At 40.6% G+C, this 26,420-nt stretch overlaps 1 protein-coding gene across 1 annotated transcript; it reads right to left on the bottom strand.

The window, feature by feature from the left end:
* Positions 1-1,749: 1,749 nt before the first annotated feature.
* On the bottom strand, positions 1,750-25,156 carry LEMD3 (LEM domain containing 3). Its single transcript, XM_035126597.3, has 13 exons — positions 21,137-25,156; positions 14,906-14,940; positions 13,272-13,335; positions 11,292-11,359; positions 7,992-8,071; positions 7,474-7,622; positions 6,686-6,787; positions 5,767-5,869; positions 5,426-5,604; positions 4,919-5,000; positions 4,204-4,309; positions 4,044-4,122; positions 1,750-3,847 (listed from the first exon to the last, which is right to left on the bottom strand). The coding sequence occupies exons 1-13, from the start codon at positions 22,740-22,742 to the stop codon at positions 3,684-3,686; spliced, it is 2,817 nt and encodes a 938-aa protein (XP_034982488.3). The 5' UTR covers positions 22,743-25,156; the 3' UTR covers positions 1,750-3,683.
* Between the last annotated feature and the right edge of the window lie 1,264 nt (positions 25,157-26,420).

The following is a 26,420-nucleotide window of genomic DNA, read 5'->3' as shown; positions in this document are numbered from 1 at the left end:
GTGTTCCTATACTTTCTCCATTTTGCTTCTTGTAAACAAGGAGTTGAGCATCTTCTAAAGTTGTCTTTTCCACTCACTATACAAAGGTTTAAATCAGGCATCCCCAAACTTCGGCCCTCCAGATGTTTTGGACTACAATTCCCTTCTTCCTCAACCACTGGGCCTGTTAGCTAGGGATCATGGGAGTGGTAGGCCAAAACATCTGGAGGGCTGCAGTTTGGGGGTGCCTGGTTTAAATGAATGGCTGGATGTGCAGATAAATGAGGTATTCAAGTTAGACAAAAAATTAGGATTCCAATCAGAAAAATCGAAATTAGAGACGGAGTTATTAGAGACAGATCACAAGAATTTGTCCAGAATGTATAATTTGTTGTTAGAATGGCATTTGAAAGATGAGCAAACAAAATCAGTTATGATTGAATGGGCCAAGGATCTGGGTCATAATGTGATGATGTCGGAGTGGGAAAAATTGTGGAAGAAAGGTATGAAATTTACGGCTTGTACGGTGTTGAAGGAAAATTTGATGAAAATGATGTATAGATGGTATCTGACGCCGGTCAAGCTAGCTAAAATGTACCACAAAAGCGACAATAAATGTTGGAAATGTAAACAGGATGTTGGCTCATTCTACCATATGTGGTGGACATGCCCTAAGATAAAAGGCTTCTGGGAAATGATTTACAATGAATTGAAAAAGATGTTTAAGAACACATTTTTGAAAAAACCGGAAGCCTTTTTGCTTGGAATAATTGGGGAAGAAATCCCCAAGGATGATGTTAATCTGTTTATGTATGCCACCGCAGCCGCTAGGATTTTATTAGCAAAATATTGGAAAAAAGAAGAATTGCCTTCAAAGCAGGAATGGCAAATGAAAATGATGGACTATATGGAATTAGCAGAATTGACAGGAAGACTCCGGGACCAGACAAATGACAAAGTTTCAAAGGACTGGAAGAAATTTAAAATGTATATAGGGAATGTATTCGATAATTAGAGTTTGAAAATCCAGGAAAGTAAAGAGGTTAAGGCATTAGGGAAACAATAGAAGATTTAAAGTTTGAAATTAGGGTAAATGATATGAAGATGAATTAACTTGGAAGTTTTAAAGGGATTGCATGATGGGAAAGAAGATGATTTAGAAACTGCTATAGAAGTTTAAAAAAAATGAAAACCAGATAGTAGGGAATTGGGGAAGCCTGAAGACAATGAGTATTATAATGGATGAGAAATGATATTTTTTTTTTGTTATATTTTTGTATTTTGTATTTTGATGTTTTTGATGTGTTTTTGTATTTTGTATTTTGTATGTTTGGTGTATGTTTGTTGAAAAAATGTTCAATAAAAAATATTATTAAAAAAAATTTAAATGAATGGCTGGAACCAAACAGGTTCTCTTGCAATTGCATTTTTGTATATAGTAGTTATCTCACAACCTTCTATAAGCACACATATTTATGGAATTCTGATAGCAAGCCATATTATGTACCAATGGTATCTAGCCTGGAGTTGGTGTCAAACTAAGGCTCTCCATTTTTCAGTACTGTTAGCAGAAACTGGCAGCATGAAAAACACTGTTTAAGGGAATGTGGTATAGTGTGGCTTTTTGTGCTGCAGTCTATATTGAACCCTCTTCCATGCCTTCTTCCACCCCAAAAAAAGAAGTATACAAGAGCTGTCATAAGCCCCAGAATGTCACAGTATACAAGAGCTGCCATAAGCCCCAGAATGTCACAAAAACTGACACGTGTGTAAAAAGCCCTAATAAATCTTTAATTAGTTTAGTTTTGCTTTTGTGTTTTTACAGGACAAATTACAAATTACAAACATCTGATATTTCTCAAATGTCCAAGGTATTATACACATTCCCATCTGTCTTGCAGGGAGGAATATTGGTCAACATTTTAAAGGTAAAATAAGCTGCATAATAGTACAGATTACTATAATAAATGTACAGTGTGTTTACAAATAGTTTAGAAGCAAGAACGATGCGACTGCATCAAAAGGCAACCTTTTAAACTGCCACAACTAAATTTTACATTCACACTTGCAACAGGTCACAAGATGGTTACTCAGCTCAATAAATCACTATGATGCACAAATACAGCAAAATCTGATTATATACATATAATACATATACATATATTGTACATATTTGTATATGTATATAGTAAATCATGAAAAATTTACCAGACTTGACAAAATCTACTCGCTGGTCAAAAATATGTACTTGTTCTTGGTGAGTAGAATTTTGCATGGCTGATTATATTACATATACTTGTTCATTAGCATCCAGGACATAGACCAAGTTTTTTTCAAAGATAAGAAACCGTCCACCATTATTAAACATGTTGCCCACAAAAAAGCACAAAGGTAAGGCACAATAGGATTTTCTGTTACAGAAGTGTGCATCATGTTCACTTAACCATAAGAAAACGTGCATTTGTGCAAGTTCATGCTGCAGATCCATATCTACAATAAAAACTGGGCTTTAATAAATGTATTTTAAACTGGCTGGTTTCCCATCTCTTCACTTATGCAATATCCAGGTGGATTGACAAATTATGCTGCTTCAACAGGAATTACTGAATCCAATTATTTTATATTTTCAACTAAAGGTCAACATTTTTGTAGTTTTAGGTGTAAACAATGCACACATTTAATATTGAACATAAATTCTTGCTGTAAGTGTTCTGCACTTCTAAGCTCTAACAATAAGATTTTTGTTTCCAAAAATATGTGCATCTGTTTAATTTTACACATGCCTAGGTAGCAAAACCATATAAGAAAGTATATTCCCCAGTGGTCAATTTTGTCAGAGCTTCTCTTTGTAATAAATAACAGCTTTTCACAAAGTGTTTGAGTACCTGCCAATTGTGTCTTTATTGCTCACATAATTTTGAATCCATTATCACAGTTACAATATCAGACCATTCACACAAAAATCATAACCATATATTTTAATATAAAACCTATAAAAGATATTTAACTTGTATCTAATACTTCAAGGTGTTTGGCCTTTATGTAATGGTACAGCCAAAACATATAAAACATTAGGTTATGAATAAAATAGGAAGCTTATTCACTGCTTTAATGCAGACATCCTCACAAAACAAGATTACTTTTGCTGCCTCCGCCACCAGCATCTACATTTATATACAAAACCAGTAAACCTGTATTCAGTTTGTTTTCTCTCAGCAATTACCAAGACTTAATTCCTTTCTCATTCTTAGGCTGACACAGATGAAGCTTTTACAGCAACAGAAGCCAAAAACCAGACAGAAACTAACACTTCTACTTACTTGCCATCAGAAACTGTAGGTGGTTGTGTTACAAAATACCCACAAGATTATTTCACAGGAACTATGGAAATACAGTACATCTCCATGCTTTTAGACTGTTATCAAACACTTGTTGGTGCAAAAATACAGCCACATCTGAGAATGTTTAATAAATTCAACATCTGTCATGCAAAACTTAATGTGTTTGTTTGCTTGAGCTCCAAAACACTTGATAGAGCAATTGTTCAGTATTACTGCCTCATTGCTCAGAAATCCTGAAAAATGAGACCTCTGGAACATTGAATAATGAAAATGTTACATACAAAAAGTACTAAAAGTGGAAGACGGGACCAGACAGGAATTTTTCCTGCTGCAAGTCAACAGTTCTGGTAGCAGTAAGCTGTCTCAGGAGTTTCCCTGAGAGTTGGTTGTGCCTGTTCGGAGACGAAGATGTGACATTGAGTTCATGCGTTTATTTGATGGCTTCAATGGAGCATTGCAAGCAACAGCCTGGGGAAAACGATGATGATATCGATCTAGCCGTAAATATTTTACAGTTACCAGTTTTCCTATAGTAAAGAAAGTTCAGAATATTAAGATTTTGAATTTTTAAAGCACTATTCTACACACTGATTTGCACATATAACTGAGATGAATACTTTGACATGTAATACTTTTATCTAGAAGCTAGTCACTCTTGTTGTTTAGACCGATGTGTAGGCAACTACCAACCTGCTAAATTAACTGTAAATCAGAACAACTTACCATCAAACCAAGATCCATGTAATGCTTTAAAAGCCTTTCCAGCATATTCTGGAGATAAACACTTGACATATACACAACCCTGAGGAGAGAAATAAAGCTTTGATTTGTATCAAAACGAGAAACTGAGTATACTAACTATCTACTTTAAATCGTTTTTTACCTCACGTGAATTTTTGTCCACTGCTATATGGACAATTCCCTCATTATCACTGCATTTTTCCAAGATCGCTTCTTGAATTGCCAAATGCCAATGGTCACCTATTTCCCTAAAATACACACACATAAAACAAAACTTGCACATCATTATTAGTATTTTGATTGTTGTTTAAAAATAACAATACAATCTTATTAGGAAACACAGTAATAAATATCTTCTCTAGATCAAGATGGTTAACCTGTGGCCCTTTAGATGTTGTTGGAGTCCAGTTCCCACCAACGCTAGCAAGCATCACTTAAATGGTTAGGGACTATGGGAATTATTGTCCAACAAGGATCAAAATATTCCCCACCCCTGGTTTAGCAATCCGTGCTAATATGGCCTATAGGTCTACAAGTAATGACTTCTTTGGAACAGAACTTCTCTGAAATGAATACAGTATGCATTAAAAATATAAGGCTATGAATAGTTGAAGAGTCAGAGTAAAAGGCTGGTTCTCAACAGAGAGAAAGCCCTAGTGGCTTGGGTCATCACATGAAGTTAAAAATGAAAACAGTATTCAGGAAATTAATTCCTATCTCTGCCTCTCCAGCTGCCCAGTGTCATTATACCAGCTGAGACAGTAATAATGAATTTGTATTCCTTTTGCATCTGTAGTGTCAGGACAAAATATAAACTCAATGTTTTCTATTCGCAGTGAATTAAAAAAAGTACTTACATGACAGGATCAAACATATTGCGAATTTTTAGGCATGGTGTCAAACTATTTGGCGGTGAATTTCTTCTATCTAAATGGAACGCTGCCAAGGAAAAAAGTTCAATCAGCAAATAGGATTTGATTCTAGTCCACATATTTCAAATATTAATCAGTTTCCTGTAGATTACACAAGTTATAAAAGCATACATGTGTGTGCATTATGTGTGGGGTCAACCGCTAGCTTTCATGGTAGGAATCTGATAAACTAACTTTTAGAGCACACTGAGACAAGCAGATTGCAAAAGCCAAGGAGGGGTTAGAGTTTACTTTTTATAACTGTACAAGACGCTAGTATTAGAAAGAACATACATAGCTATAGATGTTGCAAGAAGCAATGATAAAAAAGTTATGTTTAAAGCACAATTTTCTGACTACAATTAAGTTGTATTAAACTTCGTTTAAAATGGTAACACACCTCAGCTAGGGTAAATGCAGACTGAAGGGATGTGTAAATAAACAGTAACATACCTTGCCCTTGCCATACTTTAGATGGTATAACTAATATTTTATCACATGATGCAGATGGCTGTATCCATCTCCAAACCAGGAAGTCAGCGCCACCTATTCTTCGTGTTTCTGTGCGAACTCTAGATTCATTAGCAGCAAGGAAATCAACAGATCTGTTCCATACTTTTTTCATTTTTTTCCTATATTTAAAAACAAACCCAAAAAAAGTTTTCAAAAGTTATGAAAGCAAAGTTGTTTATCAGTGTGGTAAGTACTACTGTATACTTCTTCCACTGAAGGCAAAACAGAAGATGCATCAGTATAAACTGACTATAATTAACTATAATGCAACTTGTACATGCCTGTTTTGAGGTGGAATCAAGGAATCTCGTACATGTGGAATAGGCATATATGGCTGCAAGTCTTTGTTTTCCTGGCATGCTTCATTGTGGCTTCTTAAAACATCTGAAATAATTGCACCAAGTTAACAATACTGTAAAATCTGAACTGGAATCAATCACATTTACAAATGACAGTATTTAAAGAAAAAATGTTTCAAGATACTGCCCCTCTTACATTTAAGATATATATGAGAAGACAGCATAATAAGCTATTCAAAGATCTTCCAGTATGAAATATTCTCCATCTTCCATCCTTGAATAGCGTTTGATTTCTCAATACAGTACACAAAACTGAAAATGATGAAGATTCACTTGACAGGGTCATTTGGCGAGATGCTGACTTAGTTCACCTGTAATGCTAGACTATGGATTAGCATTATGAACACAAGCCTCGGGTTCATCAGCTCCTTGCTTCCCTCTACTCCATCTCAAAGAGAAAACCAGAAGCTTTCACTTCTATTTTTAACTAACAGCATTTTACCAGGATTTCTGAACCCAGACAAATGGTAGTTAGTCTTAACTATGGTATAATGAAAAAACAAACTTCAACCATGCTTTTTAATGGAGTTGGCCTGCTTCAGGGAACTGGGTGTTGAGATTCCTGCATTACAGGGGGTTAGACTAGATGACTTTCACGGTCCCTTTCAACTCTACAAATTCTATGATTCTATTACCCACACCATAGTTAAGCTAACCACTGCTTAGGGTTCAGAAGTAGAATTTAACCAAAAATGAAAGCAAGAGGTTCTCATCTGCTTGCAGTTGAAGTAGAGAAAGGAGAATGAGAGCGTGTCTGCGGCTCACATTCATTCACACACCCACACCCCAAGTTTAGTATTGTGTTTGAGCCCAGCCACTGCCAAATTTAGCTAAAACTTACCTATAATTTTTACAACCATATCATACATCTGTCTGGTCTCTTCCTCTTCCTTAGACCATCGGTATTTCATATACCTTAAGACTCCCCAAGCTATTCCTATACCTGTGCCAAATAGAAAGATTTTCTTAGCCGAATAATCCAAATTTTTAAAAAATCATCACTGGCTGTCCTTATGTAGGAGACATATTTTACACACACAAAAAAACACATTTTAAGGTATTTAAAGAGGAACATCATCCATCTACTACTTCCATCTACTCCTTAGTACCTTTTATGAAGAATATTTTTACCCAGGGCAGATAACCTATGACCTTACAGATGTTGTTGGACTAGAACTCCCATCATCCTCAGCATTGTCAATGACCAGGGACAATGGAAGCTGCAATCCAGCAATATCCGGAGGTTCCCCACCTCTGCTTTATACCAAATGTTGATGAATAATTTTTACTCAACTATGGGAAGAGTAACCATTTTTATACAAGGTGAGAATGCCTGTAGAGTTTTCAGTGTTTCTATCTTGAGAAAGGGACAGACTTTTCTAAGATCTCATTGTAAGTGAAGAGAAGATAAAGACTGTTTCTTGCACTACAGAATTTTGATGTTGCCAACAACATGTCCTGCCTACACAATTTTTTTAGAAAGTGGTTGCCTATTTTCTCCTCTTTCTCATAGACTAATCTACCATGAAGTAGATTACAAAATCTTAAGCACTTGTCTGGTAACATCATTCTCGCAGTTTCCCTAGAGACATACAAGTATTAAAATAAACTGACAGGGGAAAAACTCACCCAGAAGCAGAATTAACGATTTACATGTTACAGTAATAAATGCACGGCGAAAACGACATGTAAAAGACATCTGTGGCCTAGTTGATACCAGGTATTTTACATTAGTTGTATTGGTTATAGAATCCTCATCAGAGCTGTTGTCAACAAACCTGTTTAAAAAGAGATATTCCAACTGATGTTATGACAGCTATGGCTTAGATATGAATGAGTCACAGATGCACACCTGCCCCCTTTCTTCTGTGGTTTCCCCTCCATTTATCGTTTTATACTAAGTATACTTTGTTGCAACAACCAAATCAACAACCTATGCTTATCATTCATCCCCGCCCTCAGCCAATCAGAAACCTCATATTGAAGTAGAATTCTAATTCAGCTTTGGAGGGCAAGTGCACCAATTTTTGAGGGGAGGCAGGGAGCAGTATGGATCCTGCGTTTGTTCATAATACCCAACCATTATTTAAAAGGTTGTCTGAACTGAGTTTCTGTGTGAAAGCAGACTACAAAATAAAATGACTTACTTTATGCCGACATCTTCTCCACTCTTTAGAATCCATTGCAGGGATTCATTAGATACACCTTCGTATTCTGGACCTAAACTCTAAAGAGAAACAAAGAAAACAAAGCAAAAGGTTCAATGGCAGGAGTTGTTGCAAGAGGAATTCCAAAATAAATGCTACAAAAATGTGACAATATTATCCAAAGCATTTCAATATAATAAAAAGGAACAACACCACCACCACATTTTTATATATAAATTCTTCCTCAACCATCAATTACTTCCTCAACATCTGGAACATGCAAAGCCAACCACATTTTATTCAGCTTGGTTTATCAATATTAAATTCTGTGGTTTATAGTCGGAACTTGTCTATCAAATGCAGGAAAATTAAACGAAGTATTTGCTTGCACCACCCTTTCAAACCCCAAGCAACAGCATTCAATACACTCTGACAATTTTACCAGGCCACTGTCTGATGAAGCTTGAGATGCAGCCATGCCCTCACATGGCCTGGCTTCTTCACTTCTGAACAAATTTTTGACATTTGTCAAGCGACCAGACTTTGACTCTAAATGTGCTTCCTCCCTGCCCCTTCCATTCCCTTGCCATACTGATAGGATCAAAAGCCATTCTGCCTATTTTGATTCTGTGTTCAGCATTTATTAATATTTAAATGCTAATAATAGCTGTGCAATAAAATGCAATCATATTTCCTGGCTTTTTTACCAAATCAACTACATCAATGAATCAACACGGTAATTACAAACACGGTAATCGCAGCAGCCATGTGTATTTCACAAAGAGGAACAGAAAAACTAATAGCAGAATAAAATGCAGCAAACAGATGATTTTACATTGTAGTGCAAGGATACAAAGCTATAAAATGTCTAGACTGGTAACAGGTTAGCCTCCAGATATCTTTTACAAATATATGCATTTTAAAATTAATACTAGTGCTCTGCTAATTTCTGAAAAGTTTGGTTTTTGCAAAATACTGTTTTTTTGCAAAATACTTTGAACACTTTTTTGGCCCTGGTTGCAACCAATGCTCTTCCAATCTGCTACTACTTGGGGAGAGAAACAGGAAAATTGCCCCAGTTCTCAACACAATCAGGTCATTTGCACTGGGATGTGCTGCTTGCAAATCTACATGTATATCCTACCGAAAGTATTGCAGTGCACTAGAATGACAATGCATTTACCCATTTTTAATCTTCAAAGTATTGAATCCATTTTTAAACATGTTAGAACATAGAAATGCCACACTCTGTGTTTGAATTGCTCAATGGAAATCTGAAGATGGTATCTTCAGAGTTGGTGGCACAAGCACCCTGGCCTTAGCTTCCTTGTTTCTGTATTCCCTCAAAACACACAGGTCTTAAAATGGCCCCAGACTGCATATTATACACCAACCAACAGTGATACAGTGCATATTTCAACGGAAAAATGTATTGTATCACCACTGTAGGGCCAAAGAGAATTTAGCTTAGAACTATTTTTGTTGCTAGTAAATGTCTAATAAGGTAACCCAGGACTGAGATGTTGCTATGCTATTGAAATAAGCTGATAATCAACAATGCAAATCCCTGTACTCAGAGTAGAAGAATTTAGTTAATAAGTAGCTATGCAGGAATTTGGACAAAAAAATCTGGCAGAACCAGTTTTTATGAAGTTAATTAACTGGAGGGGGGAATATCTATGGCTGTCAGTCTCTAGCACATCAACTTTCCTCTCAGCTAAATATTTATATAACAAATTGCAGAAAATGACATTCACATACTTACGTATGAGCAACAAAATTCAACACTTATGTTTCTACTAGCAATATTGCCATGTTCATGCGGATCAGATTAGGCTCAAAGCTTTCATATTGTCTAGAGCTAGAGAAAGTCAAACTATCATGCTTCTCAACTGCAAAAAAATCTCCTTTGTAGAAGATTGGCAAACTCCCAAAGGACTTCCCTCATGACACAGGTACACACAGATGAGCAAAAGGAACAAGGAGTATATGAAGAAATAAGACAGAAGAATCTTCCCCACAACATACCTACTCCAAATTTAAAATCTGTGAGCTCCCTGCTACTCTCTGCTCATGACTACTCTCCGGTAGCCTGTAAAACCTGTATTCGAGTGTCATACCTTCAGAATTCTCTCCCCACAACAGCAGGGTATGGTGCTCAAGTTTTTTGCCTAATCAGCGGCAACTGAGTAGTGTGCACTTCCTTCCTTGGTGGCATACAATATTAAGTAAAAATTTAGAGGCGTCAGCTGAACCACAGTACTTCATCCCCAAAGCAGAAATACAACAAGCTTTGAAACAGCAAATAAATCAGGTAAATGGCTTGCTTGGCAATTAAAGAAAAAACAAAGTCAAAGCGTTATAACCAAAATAAATAAGCCGAAAGAGATAAAAGAGGCATTCACAAAATTTTACAATGAACTATATAAGGCACCTGCAGAAGACAGGGAGAAGATAGAAAATTATTTATGCCAAAGTAAATTGAAAGAGATTCCAAAAGATGAAGCAGACCAGCTAGAAAGAGAAATTTCAAAGGAATTTTTTTAGAGGTTATAAAACAATGGAAAAGCCCCAGGACAAACTTGTCGTATTGCAAAGTTATGGGCAAATACCAAAATCATGGGAAGAGGCCTTTATCACACTGATTTCCAAGCAAGGTTCAGATCTAACCAATGTCAAAAACTATCGCCCAATATCCCTGCTGAACAATGACTATAAATTATTCGCAAAATTACTGGCATGGAGGCTTAAAAACACCTTGAGTAAAATAATATACCCAGACCAGGCAGGCTTCCTACCAGAATACCAAAAAAGAGGCAACACGTCGACCAAAAAAAGAGGCAACACGTCAACCAATTCCAACAGGCAAAATATATGTTTTTATCTTTATAAACTATAACGACATGCAAGACAGTGATCGAAGGTAATCATACTGTTTTGGTTTGGTCTTCTTCAGTTTTTTAACTTAGTGTTTGTATACAATCTGCGGAACAGGGGTCATACACATATGTAACCCCTGCACAGTTTTTTAACTTAGAGTTTGTATACAATCTGCATACAAAAAACAAAACAAAAGGGAAAACAACCTACATTTTCCCACTCAATATTTTTTTTGCTATTACATCACACATGCTAAGAAACCTACCATTGCTTCTTTCAAAATTATGTGTACCTTAATAGACTATGAAGCTTCTGTTTTGCTGACAAAAATAAGTTTTAAGAGGAATAACCTAACACAAAGTCAATGTAACATTTATACCAAGTTAATTCCAATATTTAAAATTATGAGCATTTACTTACTTTTAAATATGTATCTGCCTCCTGGAGAGAAAGACCTTTCTTGATAGAGTTGCCACATTCATGATCTCCTAGTACAATGAAAAGTATTTATTTTTATGTATTTCTCACAGTTGTGTGACTAAATAATATAAACTTTGGATATATTAATACTAACTTCGGATACATAAGGGGAAATGTTGCAAGTTATTTTTGATATTGCTTTGATAGAAAAGTATCCTATAAGATAAATAGTATATAAATCTCTCTATGACTTTACTGGGACGCGGGGTGGCGCTGTGGGTTAAACCACAGAGCCTAGGGCTTGCCACAATCAGAAGGTCGGCGGTTTGAATCCCGGCGACCGGGTGAGCGCCTGTTGTTCGATCCCAGCTCCTGCCAACCTAGCAGTTTGAAAGCACGCCAAAGTGCAAGTAGATAAATAGGTACCGCTACAGCGGGAAGGTAAACAGTGTTTCCGTGTGCTGCTCTGGTTCGCCAGAAGCGGCTTAGTCATGCTGGCCACATGACCTGGAAGCTGTACGTTGGCTCCCTCGGCCAATAACGCGAGATGAGCGCCGCAACCCCAGAGTCAGTCACGACTGGACCTAATGGTCAGGGGTCCCTTTACCTTTACCTATGACTATACTAACAGTTGACAGTACAATCTTATACATGTATACACAGAAGCAGAGTCGTTTTTCTTCACTAGAGCTTATTCTCAAGACTAACTTAAGTGTCAAATTCTATTCAGATATGGAATGAAGTCTAATAATCTTTAAGTTCAATGATATTGTGTACTTTAACCATTACAGTATATACACTTTTAAAATTTCTCTGTCTTAAAATAGGTTTTCCGTACTGTTCCTTTTGATATGCATATTGCAAAGGTACTCTCTTAAATGTTTTCAATCTTGTATTTTTAAGTTGTTGTAAAGGCTCTCCCCTGGACCTCATGGTGAGAGACAGGTAAGAAATTGAATACCACTAAGCTGACTGTTCTCGAACATGAGTTGGTCGAACATGAGTTTGACCAAACTGCGGGAGGCAGTGCAAGACAGGAGTGCCTGGCGTGCTATGGTCCGTGGGGTCACGAAGAGTCGGACACGACTAAACGACTAAACAACAACAACAAGCTGACTTTTATTTACTAACTTTATTTCTGACGAAAAATCAAAACCAAATGCAAGATTGATTTAACTGAAGTAGTCTCTCAAAGCTAATCTTCTACCATTTGAAGAGAATGGGGGACTAATGCAAATAATCGCAAGTTTTGCTAATGTAAAGACTCCTCCTCCTTTCTGTTCTTTGCCTCGTAAGTCACTCATGTGATCCAGTTAGAGGCCGACACAAAACTGGAAAACTGCTCATTTTTGTATTTTCAAAAACAAGGGTAACATCCATTTCTGCTTTTTAGCCCCAACAGTAATGAATGTAACCTGCAATCTGTCTTGGACCTTGGGGAACTCCTGTATTCCAGCTCAAGATTGCTATAAACTGCAGACTTCAAAAAGTACACCACTCCCTGCTTTTATTGGCTCCCCAAACCTCACTTACTCCACTCTGGCCCGTCAAATTTTGTTTTAATGTCCGCCTGATGAAGAGTTCTGGACAACCTGAAACTTGGCTCACTATTTCATATTGTTTTAGCTGCTCCCAATAATTGTACTTACCTTTTACATTTTCCCCTAATGGGCGAACACAGCTTTTTCTATGCTTTTTTCTGAGGGAATTAGTTACCCTGCTGATTAATGCAATATTTAAGAACTTGTTTTAAAATCTCTCTTGTTTTATAAGCATATTTCAACAGTCAAGCTAAGGTATTTTACCAATTTATCTGTGATATAAGCACCGATTCAATACAATAATTATTATATCAATATGAATGAAATAATTATTATTCCTGCAATCACAAAGTACCTTCACAATCTGCTTATTGCTATAAATCTTTACACATGCATTCTTTTGAAATCCAACAGTTTAATATTGGCTTTAAATGCTCACCTGCTATTTGTGCCAGTTTATCATGTAGTTTATATAGGCTGTTCATAAGAATTGTTTCATTTACCTAGAAATTTAATAAGCCAGTTAAGATGTATTATAATAAAGTCTGAAATAATGGAAATAGCAGATATCCTAGATAGCACTACACAGAGATGTACAATTTCCCCCCCCAAAAAATTTTTTGAAGTGGTGGGGGCAAAATTGTCCCCCCCCCCCTATTTTTGAAAAAATGAAAATATATTGAATAGATACATTCTTATCAAACAAAACTTACTTAGCTGCTTTAATATAAAATGTGTTATGTTTCTATGTTACTATTTATATGCTGCCTTTCAGCCAAAAAGCCTTCCAAGGTGACTCTCAAGAATAAGCAGATAAATACAAATACAATAACACAAATACAAAATTATAGAAAATGCAAACAATATAAATGATACATGTATAACTTATTTAGTATGTAACATTTTGCTATATGACACATGGCTTCATTTTCTACAAGCAAAGTGGTAAGCAGGCTAAATACGACATACTTATGAAATTCATAGAGCAATCTTATATAAGTTTACAAAATGCTAAGCATGCTAAATACTAAAGAGTTGTAAATGGTTGCATCCTGTGCTATCTAAGGACATTATCTTATTTTTCCTACTTCTGAGATGCACAAACTAAGAAAGCTGTAGGAAACAAAAGCAATGTATGTTCTTCATGAAGATGGCAGCATGCCCTAGGAGCAGAAATGCATCTTTGATCCAAGCATTGTATATTTCTACATTGTTATACATAGAAATTATCAGTTTCTAAAGCTTCAGAATGCCTTTCATAGAAATTTTCACACTAGACATTCCAAATGAATAAAATTTCACTCATTCCAAAAGAGAAACTATTGCACAGGAGTGTGTGTTCTCTTCAAAGATGGGAGAAAAATATGTTTTTGCCTCCTGGGCTTTCACATCCTTAGTGTCACAGACTTAAAAGTATACCATCCTAAATTCTCAGAAACACCACTCAACAGCAAGGAAACCCAGGGGCTAGGAGAGGCACAGTGCTCTAATTAAAAGGAACGGACAATTTACTTTCCCATGAGTCACTCTCTCTCAGCTGCCACTATTCCAATACTGGCTCAAAGAAGAGGGCAGTTATGTGAAATACCGTATTACGTTTGGATGGTAGTTTGTCATATAGGGACTGATCTACCTTGGCAAAAATTGTGAGGCTACTGGATATTGAAAGCGAAGCAATACAAGGAACTGAGTGCCCTCACATCTAGGTGAGTGGTTGGAAATGATAAGGCCTTCAGAGTAAATGGTTTCAGAACCTAATGTGCTTAAGCTAGCAAAACAGGATTTCCCCTAATTCAACTTTTTTTCCTACAGTGTATCATTCTAGGGTTTGTGTACAAGTCATTCAAACACAGCCTTATAATCAAGAGGCCTACAAACTGGACTTCTCGGAGTCAGCAACAATACTTAGGACACAAATTCTTAGTAAATTGGATATCTAGCATGCAGACACAAAACTATTGCTTTAAGATTATCCAAGATTTAAGATTGTCGACAACCTATTTAATCAAAATTATCAGGACATGATACAGCTCAAAGACAAGCCCTCAACATAGATACTAAGAACATACTCACGTTTCTATTAACCATCCCAGTGAGAAGATTTTTATCTATTAAAGGGGGAAAAAGAAATTTACTTAATACCATTTCAATACCAATATCTTAAATATTGTAAAAATTAAAACCACTAGGTTAAATGCAGCTCACATTATTATACATATTACAAAGGAATCAAGTAATTAAAATGTGACAACTAGCACTAGCACAATATCATGCTATTCATAATATTTTGTGTTTTAAAGTGTTACTTCACCTAGAAGTGGGGAAGTTGTCCAGCTGACTTGCTTGGCTAGAACAGCATGTCACTGCTGAAAGCATAAACTTGCTCCTAAACAGGTAAAATGCAGAATTTGAGCAGACTATCAACAACTTACTAGATCAGAGGTTGGCAACCTCCGGCCCATGAGCCAGATCTGGCCCACGGAGGCCGTTTATCCGGCCCACGAGCCGCCCGGTCACCGAGCCGCCCGCTCAGCAAGCCCCCCATGCACTGCGCTAAACTGGCACAGTGCGCTGCGGCGACTCGCCGAGTGGTGCTGGAAATGGCATCTGTGCACGCGCAGATGCCAGAAACCACGTCTGCACATGCCCAGACACTGAAAATCACTTCTGCGCAGGCACGGTTTTCAGCTTCCGGGCATGCGCAGAAGCGATTTCTGGCTTCCAGCCATGCACAGAAGCGATTTCCGGTCCCCCAGACATGCACAGCGCAGCACCGGAAATCGCTTCTGTGCATGTCTAGCCCACGTGGGAATGATCCGGCCCACGGCCGGAAAACCGTTGCCAACGCCTGTACTAGATTTTAGTTGGATACAGAGTGGCTGTTCCACAAATGGAAACAGTTATTCTGCTTATGGAAGGCACAGAGATTCAGCAGAGACTTCCTATTCTAGGAAGAGGGCAAGAAGACAATATTCACAGATGCCTACTTCCTCAATGCTACCCATCATGCTACCTTCAAAGGGTTCCCCAACCTGTCAGAGGAGCTTTTTTAGGAGGCGCAGGTGGCTGCAGGAAGAGGGGGAATTGGCAAAAAAGGTCTCACCATCCCCCTTCTAATGCATGAGCAGAGCTCTACTAAGCACAATTCAGCAGCCAGCCCAATTTGTTTGGTATCCTCAAACAGTAATTGAAGACTTAAGTATTGCCAAAAGAAATAGAACGGTTCTTGCTGACTACACTGATAGTGCTCATCAAGTCAAGCATTTACATTTGAGAAGAAAGCAGAAAAACTTATCCAACATTATGTTTAGGTGTACACATAAGATATTTTAAGCATGTCATGGAATGGTTTCAGTGTCAGACCAGGACCAATGAGACCTAGGTTAGAATCCCCAATGAGCCATGAAATTCACTGAGATAGTTGTACGTCTCAGCATAACCTACTGCATAAGGATGCTGTGAGGATAATATAGCAGGTGAAGAAATTGTCTATATGAGATTCAGCTGCTGCAAAATGCTGCAACCAGCATTCAAAATTCGCCACTCGCCATGCGCTTTTTGCACTTGGCTATTGGCCACTTGCAAGCCGGTAAAGATGTCCGGGCGCCAGGATGGCGCCTAATGTCTCCACTATCTGGAGGTACATTCCTGGGAATCCTTAAATCCTGCCTGTTTCCACACACTAACAACACATCCTTTAAAATTTTATCTGCACAATTGGAACGAATTTGAGGAACCAAAAAGTCATATTGAAAAATACGACTTTCGAGCCATCTGGCCCCAAAATGGCAATGAGACATTCCATTTTGGTGACTGTAACCCTGGCTAAAGGAGCCATTTGCTATCTATCTTATATATCTGAGTTTCTAACACTGGCTACATACAACCAGGTTACGGTCTGAAACCAGTCTGAGAGAGTATTTGACACCCACCCCCCTATTAAGTTCACCAGCTATCGGTTCATTTCAGGCACAATTCCAGGCGCAGCTATCGGTTCATTTCAGGCACTATTGGTATGTCCTACTGTTATCTGACCAGGTTGTAGAAAAGCCTGCCCAGCTTTTAAGTAGAGTTGGACAGAAATACCTACTACCACCACCACCACCACCACCACTGTTGTTGAATTTTTCTTCCCAGCCTGGGACAAGGGGAGCTTTCAGGGGTATGCCTTCCTTTTATTAGAGTGGAAGCCTGCGGGTAGGAAATGGCTTGTTTTGATTTCTTTTCAGCTACTCTGGGAGCCTTTTTGACTGAAGAGTGGGGTACAAATGCTATAAATAAATAAATGCTATAAACAAACAAACAAACAAACAAACATCCACCCACCCACCCACCCACCCACTTCAAACAGCGGAACCAGCACTGTTACAGGTGCACATAATACCCATTTTGCATTTGTAAGAACTTGATCTTTTATAGTGGTAGCACCTACACCAGGCATCCCCAAACTGCGGCCCTCCAGATGTTTTGGCCTACAACTCCCATGATCCCTAGCTAACAGAACCAGTGGTCGGGGAAGATGGGAATTGTAGTCCAAAACATCTGGAAGGCCGAAGTTTGGGGATGCCTGACCTACACTTTGAAACTCCCTGCCTATGGATATCAGGCAAATGCCATGTGCATTTACTATACTCTTTTCAGTGCCTGCTGGAAACATTTGCTTGCCCAGATACTTAGAAAGTTGATGCAAATTTTAATATGCTTTATTATCTTAACTTTTTGAAAGTCTTAAATTGTTATTAATTCTTCTTACTGATAATCCTACTGGTTTTACTTTTTTGTGAACCACTTTGAGGGTGTGGTTTTTTTACAATCAAGCAGTGCATAAATTTTATGAAATAAAATAATAATAATTGGGGGGAAACAAAGCTTATTTGACTTTGAGGTGAGTGAGGGAAGAAGTTAGTCAACTTGCAGTAACAAGGTAGTTGGCTTTTAAAAAGAAAAAGTTTGTGCCTGGGGCAGCCATTTTCCCCCCCTGTACCAAGTCCCTGAAAACAAGATTACATCACATAGCTTCCTGCTCAAGAACATTCCAGCCCTATTTTGAAAGCCTGCAGTGGCAGTCAGGTTTCTAACCACTTCCAACAACTTTTACCTTTAATAAACCTTTAAAATCAAGCAACAGAAAGTTGCTTGGAGGATCATGTATGTTGTACCTCAATATAGCTATTGTTTAGAATCACAGGGCTGCTGTGTTACAGAGGAGCATGTTGCTATATGCAGCGTAAGTCCACTTTACGTACCAACAACAATATTTCCACACTCTGTAGGCAAATGCAGCAGAGTAGGTGGGGTGGCCTACCTGTGACCCTCCAGGTGCTGTTGGATTTCAATACCTATTAGTGCCTGTCAGCAATGTCAGGGACTGTGGGAGCTGTAGGGCAAGAATCTGCGTTGACTGGGTCTCACCACTATACCATCCAGCTTAGCACTGTCCCCGGTTACTACCACTAAGCTCTCCAGGATTTCAGATATGGCCTTTCCAGTCACACCTGGAGATACCAAGGATTGAACTTGGGAAATTCTGCGTACAAAAGCATGTGCAGTACCCAGGAGCTACAGCTCCTCCACACCTTTGTTGGTTGCACCTTAGTTTCAGGAACAAAATAAACATTCTTGCCCACCTGAAAAAGTATGCAGTTTTGATACAAATTTCAGTTTTCAAGATCCACTTGTTCAGAAGCTACTGCACAAAACCTCTAACCATTCAATTTCACACACATACCCCAAAAACCCTAAGCTTACAGTTATTACACACATTTAGAAATTGGTGACAAGACACATTTGTCTGTTCTCCTCACCTGAGCCTTGCTAGAATTATACACATTTCAACACTTTAAAGGACATTTTGCTTCCATTAGACATGCTTAGAAACATGTCTAAACTTCCTCTCCTTGGTTTGGAGTGTCATGGGACTGGGGCAGCCTTGAATACTTTGGCTCCAAGCTGCTTCATGGGAAGCTCCAGACATGCCCCTCTTTTGGCCCTACGGATGCTGCAGCTCTAACATTAGTTCAAGCAGGGCACTGAGGCCAGCAGCAAAGATAGAGGCTCTAATATGAGATGCCCCTGTCCAGATCTCTGCCTTCAGTATCAATGCAATCTACTGTATGGCCCATGATACACTCTCTCAAAGACCGTAAGATTACATCCACAGATAACTATAGAAGCAAATATAAATTGCAATTAGCAGATATATAGCATAGTAATAAGGAAAGGGCCAAGATGACTCAATATGCAGTATCCACTTGCCAAAACCACCAGGTGAATGTGTGTGCACGCAATCTGGAGGCTTGAGATTTAAAAGCCAAGCATATCAACAAACCACTAGGAATATAGCTTGAAGCAAAAGAACTCTGCGAAAATATTATGATTTGGCACCATTTTTCTCTCTTTATATGGCTGCTATTTCCAAGCATTTCAAGTCTTGAGTGCTGCTTCACATGGTATATCTACATGGTATATAAAGCAACACAAAAATCAGGCCGATAAAAACAGTAGCACTTTTGACTTTTGAACCTCATCATACAGCAGCACATTTCAGAATTCTGATATTACTTATCTAGTTTTTAGAATCCATCTATCAAGGGTTTTTTTTGTCCAAACAGTACTTCAGGCAGGCAATTATGGATTAATAAAAATGAACACATACACCTAAGCTAGAAGTATGGGTATACATTCAAATGTATGCAAGAATCATTTTGCCTGATTAAATAAACCAAGGAAGACTGCGGCTTCCAGATATGAAATAGTCTTTTATCCATGTTTTCCTAGTAATAAGGTTTTCATAAATCACAAAACTACAATTGGGGGAATCATCATATTCTGTTTTTCCATCTTTACCAGCAGGACAACACTGGCCTGGTTCATACATCACAATACACTACACCAAACCAAACCAAACCAAGGCTCAGTCCAAATGTGTGAGCATGCAAGTTTCCAGAGAAGAGTATGGCACCCCCAGTGGTTCTGCTGCTGTGTTAGCTTGATTTAGCATGCTGTCTGAACCCAGGCTCACAGTTTATCTCTTCCAAACAAACAATGAGCCATAAACCATGGGACAAATTTGGGTTACATCTAATGGTTAGTATGGAGACAGTTAAACCACAAACCCAGGACAACATGCTAAGTCAAGTGCTGACTTAGCATAGCAGCAGAGTGACTAGGGAGGAGTAAAGTAGGCACAAATCTATCTCCTGGGGCCTGTGTGTTTATGCTAAGCTATGGTTTGGCTTAGGGTGACATGAAAACCAGGTCACCATGAAAATGCCAAGAGTAAATCAACAAAAACACAGCATTAAGATGGAAAGATCTAAATCTAGCCTTGTGGCTGTGTTAATGAACCACAAGTTACAGGAAATCATTTAAAGGTGCTGATTTGCTTAGCAAAAGGTGCACGTATGCCAAATTTTCAGGGGGCCTTTAAGCTCCCCATTTGACAATCATCCTGTTAAAATCACTTTAAACTAATAAATTATTTTTTCCTGTTCAAGATCTCCCACTACCCTATTCCCCCCTCAACTGAACTCAAACACCTGCTTTTTCCTCCTACTGTCAGAACCCACTGTAACTAAGCCAACTTTGAGTGACAATTAAGTGGTTTTTTTCCCAGAATCCTGAGTAAATCCTAAATTTAAATTTAGAATTTAAATTAAATTTAAACACAGGTGTCACTCACATGTTATAAATATCTACATAGTATTTCCATGTAGGAATCAACATACTACATGTGCATCAGAATGCAGCTATTATAATGAATTTACCCTATGTAACTCATTCATTTTTAAACAGAAGCATCTCCTGTGTCTGCATTTTGTCAGGTGTGGGGTGCTTTCCTATAGATAAAAATTAGTATCTGAGTTTCAAACATCGTTTACAATCCGATTCACCCCCACAAGAACATCACTACAGCTACAAGCTTAGAATCAGATTCCCATTTTTAAATCTAAGACACATAGCAGTAATTATTCTGTTCTGAGGGGGGAAACATCTTTAAGGACATACCCTTAAAAGTTTGAGAGGTTCTAATAAAATTAATGGCAAGAAGTTAAGAGGAAACAAAATTGGCATAAAGGCTATTGGCATAAAGGAACAGAGAGGTCTGTGTGGTTTGCCCAAAAACTGTTTCTCGTTCCACTCAGTAAGCAAAAACATCCACAAGTCTACAGAAGCAGTTGTTAGGGTTGACAGAAAACAAAGCAGCAACTCAAGGTTCTGGGTTCCTTTATGTGACATACTTCACACATTTATTTATGTCATTAAGTGAAGCAAAGGGCTTCCACCCCGTTTCCCAATACTTACTGTCAATTCCCACATCCTCAGTTATTCCTGAACCTCTCATTCTTAGGTACGTGAGCCCCAATATCAGAAAGAACAAGCATGCAGCAGTTAAGAGGAACATGGACAGGTAATGGGCACTGAAGCCTCCTGTGGTGGATATTTCTTCTCTCTTGAACTGCTGCAGAAGATCCTCCTCTGGCTCCGAAACCTTCTGCTTGTAGGTGTTTTTCGGATAAGTATGATTTGAACCTGTGTGGTTGGAGTGATTGATTCTAGTGGAGGAGGAAGTGGTAGCACCTGGAGAGAGGCTGGTGGTAGCTGTATATATCCTAGGTTCCATATTGTAGCCACCAGTGAGGATATGATTGTTGGCTGGTTTCCTGTCGCCGCCCAAGGAATCAGTCATTTTGCTACTACTGTCCAAGCCGCTGAGCAGCGGCGGGAGAAACAGCTGCTGGTGGGCTTTCCTAGCAGAGCCGCCGCCGCGGTACCTGGGCAGGAGCGGCGGACTGGAGTCCAAATACCCGCCCCTTTTCGCCAGGTCGACCTCCTCTTCTTCCTCCTCCTCGTTTTCCTCTCGACTTCGCCCCCTGTCACTGCTCCTGCCAGCAGCAGCCACCCTAACATTCAATGCACGGCCGCTACCAGCAACAGCAGCCGCAGCAGCACCCTGGCCTGTCTCCATCAAGCCCCCTGCTGCACCTGCCTGGCCCGAGAATGGCGCGGCAGGTCTGTTAAGGTTCCTTCGGGCCAGGTAGTGGCGGGCAAGCGACTCCTCTCTCAGCACCTGCTGCTTGGCCCCCGTCGCAACCGCAGCCGCCGCCTCTTCCTCCTCCGAGTCCGAGTACTTGTCCCTCCTGCTGGCGCCGCCGTAGGAGAGGAATCGGCTCCCGTTCACGGCGCGGTTCTTGCAGCGCTCCTGCTGCTGCTGCGGCTCCTCCTGGGGCTCGTCCTCGGCGGCGGCTGCTGCAGCTTCGTCGTCGTCGTCCTCCCCGTCGTCGTCCTCTCCGCCGCCACCGACGCCCGGAATCTGCTCCCGAGCTCCAGCCGCCCGCCTGGCCGTCGCCCCCCACCAGGCATGGGGCTTCCTCCGAAGAGGCGCTGCCTCAACCGCCGCGCTGCTGGGGAGGCAGCCAGTGCCCACGGCTGCCGCAGGCCTCGCGTCCCGTCGGGAGGCTGAGCCTCGCTCCCGCCGGCTGCCCGCGGCGCCAGCCGGGCCCCGGGGACTGGCCTCCGCATCCGACTCGTCAGAGCTGAAGCCCAGCAGCACTTTGCCGCCGCCGAGGGCAGCTCCACGGGCCCGGCCGCCGCCGCCGGCTGCCCCAGACAGGGAGGAGGAGGAGGACAGGTCGGCGCTGGTCAGCCGAGACGCCAAACCGCCGCCGCCTCCTGCCCCGGGGTTATTGTTGTTACTGTTCCGGGTCTTGCTGGAGGCGGCGGCGGCGGCTCGGGCCCCGCCAGCTCGCTCTTCCTCGCGGAGCTTCTTGAGCTTCTTCAGGTAGACCGGCCGTGTGCTCTCGGTGACGGGCCCCGGCGAGAAGCCGAGTCGCCTCAGCTCGGAGAAAAGCTCCTCGTCGGTAAGCTGCGCGGCGGCAGCAGCGGCTCCGGCGGCGGCGGCGGCCGCCATTTTCCTCCCTCAACAGCCGCCGCAGCCGCTTCCTACCCACGCGCCGAAGCTCCGGTCCCCGCCCAAGGGGCTGCGGTCTTATGTGTTCCTCTGACGAGAGTTCCGGTTCCCCGATGGCAGCCGAACGAGCACTTCCATGTGCGGGGTAAAAAAGAGAGTTAAGTGCTGCACACGCACTCTCTGCCCATAGCTTCGGGGAAAATGGGGGAACCTACCCAATCTCCAAGAGCGACGTTTTTATTCCTGACAGGATTCACACTTTGGCTTGGACAGAAATTCAAGAGATGGAGTGGGTTTCACTCGCTGAGTTTCTGTGCCGCATCTCAGTTTTTTAGAGAACCATTCCGGGGGTGTGTGCCATTTTCTGCTCCCCCCCAAAGTAGAAACCGGTCTTTATCTGATGGGAATCAGATTCTGCGTTTACTTTCTGTGGCACAGCCAGAAGTTTTAAGTTTACAGCGCACCTCCGTTTATTACCCGCACCTGTTCAATTTCTGCCTGCTGCCAACTTTGAAAGGCACGAGGCTTCAATATATTTGCGCACACAGTGTGCAACTGTGCTGGGAATCCTTTGAAAGCTTCCTTCGCCCAGGTACCAATCCGCACTTGCTTGGCTTGGGGAAGTCTAATCAGAACAAGGAAGCGATGGGTGTGTGAAGCTTCAGGGTTTTTGTTTTATCCCTTTGGTCCCCGCCGGCCGGAACTGACGCGTGCGCACTAGACTGTGGCCTAGACCCGCCCGTCACCCTGGAAGCGCCGCTCTGCCCGCCAGGGAGGGAGGCGGGTTGTGTGGGCTTCCTAAATTCAAGATCGCTCTCTCTGGCACAGAGAGACTGCAAACTCCCATCACGACCCCAAAGTACAAGCATTAGGCGTGCCATGTAAAAGCGCACAGTTACACACACACAGTCGGTCAGTCAGTCTTCCTTATTAGGGACATTTTTGTTCCATGTGTCTGGAATAGCAACTTAATAAGCAAACACTCCCTTCCTGTACAAAGGGCACGAAGTCCAAACGGAGAGAGGCTGTGATTCAGTTTTGGGGCCACCCTACACGTGTAGGGGGAATCGTAACGTCCTGAACTGAAGAGCTCTCTCTGTGTTCTTTAAAAGAACAGCTGTAAAAGGCGTTTGACAGCGTCATATCCTGTAACAGCTTTTGCAGTGGGATGCCCAGCTCAAAACGTTACTTGCGTGACCATATTGCAGCCAGATCCAAAACCTCTCTCCAAAAATGGGTTTGCTTCAAGATGCTATTTGTTCTCTCCACTGTGGCTGGTGCTACCAGCTCCTTTACCATTACCAAATAGCAAGTGACCCCAGTATGCATTTAACTACTCCGTCATCCCCTAAAAGTGCGATAAAATACTCCTTAGGGCTTGACACGGTGATACAAAATTGAGTTGCTCCAGTTCACCTGAGATAATTTCCAGTCATTTTGTATGGGCTCCATGTCCTACTTCCAAGTGGTGAACTTTTCCACATTCCTTCTAATAATGAACATTATTCCTAGTGAGGAATGCCGATAGGATGTTGGAACCAAATTCGGAAATGGAGGTATCCACATGCTCAGAGACTGACCGTTTTTTAAAAAAGAGAAGGCGGGGAATAAGGCATATGGCTAAAGCAAGTTAAAAATAAGAGGGACTGCTGTAACTCTGCCCAATCCTATGCTAATTACAACAAGGCTTTTTAGTTTACTCGTGAGTAACAGTATAGATGGTAAATGAGGGATGGAATGGATCCTGATGGGAGGGACAAAGACTGCATTTCATAGCCCATTTTTAAGGCCTCTCTCCCATGCCAGTTGGAGGAGGAGGGTGGCAAGCAAGCTTTGGTTAGCAAGAGAAAAAATAAATTATGCACCACGTTTATTTTACATAACATGCAGCAGCCACCAAAGTTAGCTTCCTACCCCACTCAGCCTAGGTATTTAATCTAATTTATTTGTTCCTAGTTAAGATTATGCACAGCACCCAAGAATCAACACTCTTGTCAAGAAGCAAGTCATCCAGTTCCATGATGCTGTTGTTACATGACAGTTGTGAATAGTCCTCTTTTATGCAGTGATCGGAGAATACTCCACATCTGCAAAGCTTTCTATTTTCCTGATCTGAGGAAGAGCAGCCACAAGAAGGAATAAGAATAGGATGCATTGTTTATACATCTATATTAGCTACTAGGTCTCAGGATATCTCCTGAAGTTATATGAGGCCTCCACCTTGCTGGAGCTAAGCACGTCTGGGTTTGGGCAATGCCCAGAAGGGTGAGCATTTGTGTGCTGCTTTGAAAATGCTAAACATATATTGGGCTGTCACTGTTTGCATAAATCTTAGCTCAACATAGGAGCTTTCATTCAGGAATTGATCCATCCATCAGTTAAATCCACAGATTTGCATATGAATAAAATACATCTGAGAGAAATGTTTGCTTTTTTTCTAAGAGGGTGTCTGTCACAGTTCTGGGAAGTTCTTGAATGTAAACATATATATACATATACATATACATACATATACATATACACACACACACACACACACACACACACACACACACATATATATATATATATATATATATATATATATATATATATATATACTGTATATACTAACCATGATCTCCAATGAGTTTGGCTAATGTCACCCAAATGTAAGGTGTCAAGAGGGAGATGCTAGCAGCCTCAAGGAGACTTCAATATCTGCAGAAAGGGGGGGGTGGGGAAATCTCAAGTAAAAAACCCTAAGGGGGTAAAATTTCTCCAGAACAGCAGACTCAGCACGCATGGAATGATGCTGACTCACTATGTGTGCATGTGTGTGTGTAATGGAGTAGCCTAAACAAAAGCTCTGCACACAGCAGTATTTTACTGTACATCCCATTTCTAAAATAATTAACCTTTTTATATATATAAGACAAATTATGTGAAAATGCACCTGGTGACATTTATTTATTTGCTTGCTTGCTTTTATATCCTACCTTTCTCTCCAACGAGCTTGAGGGGCATCCATGGTCCCCCCCCCCAATTTAATCCCCACAAGAACTCTGGTCTCCCAGGTCCTAGTCAGACACTAACCACTAAACCACACTGGCTCTCAATAGGCATTAAGTTCAGAACACATTCTTTCCAGGTGGGTGGGTGGTCAACATTCCTTGTCACACCACATCAATGGCTTAAGCAACAGTGTTTAGCCTTTTCATACCCCGTGACCCACATGCCTTTGGAGACCGACTCCCTAATTTGTTTAGCACATCTGTAGCTGTCATGCTGCTATTCTAACCCACCTTAGGTCAAAGGGCAAGCCACCAAGTAATAATAATAATAATAATTTATTATTTATACCCCGCCCATCTAGCTGGGTTTCCCCAGCCACTCTGGGTGGCTTCCAACTGAATATTAAAAACAGTACAGTAGAGCATAGAGCAGCCTTCTCCAAGCCTTGGTCCCCAGATGCCTTTGGACTTCAACTTCCATCATCCCTGACCATTAGCCATGCTGCCGGAGTTGACAGGAGCTGTAGTTCACCTACGGTACACCTGTGCTCAAGGTTGGGTAAGGCTAGCCTAGAGAACCTCTGTCATTAGCAGGGCTACCACATGGGAAAGGACATTCAAGCCACTCGCCCAGCCTCTGGCAGCAGCCGCAACGTGGCACTCCAACCATAGCATAGGCAATCTG

This window comes from Zootoca vivipara, chromosome 9 (genome assembly GCF_965207765.1).
Source record: "Zootoca vivipara chromosome 9, rZooViv2.hap1.1, whole genome shotgun sequence".
NCBI classification, from domain to species: domain Eukaryota; kingdom Metazoa; phylum Chordata; class Lepidosauria; order Squamata; family Lacertidae; genus Zootoca; species Zootoca vivipara.
Note: the sequence above shows the minus strand (reverse complement) of the source record. Positions and strands in the feature narration are given on the sequence as shown.

Excerpts from the sequence above, each read along its gene's own strand:
- LEMD3 (XM_035126597.3), bottom strand. The coding sequence starts at position 22,742 with ATGGCGGCCGCCGCCGCCGCCGGAGCCGCTGCTGCCGCCGCGCAGCTT. Across the intron at positions 14,941-21,136 it reads TGAGGATGTGGGAATTGACA|ATAAAAATCTTCTCACTGGG; the intron begins GTAAGTATTGGG and ends CCCCTTTAATAG. Across the intron at positions 13,336-14,905 it reads CTGGGATGGTTAATAGAAAC|GTAAATGAAACAATTCTTAT; the intron begins GTGAGTATGTTC and ends TTAAATTTCTAG.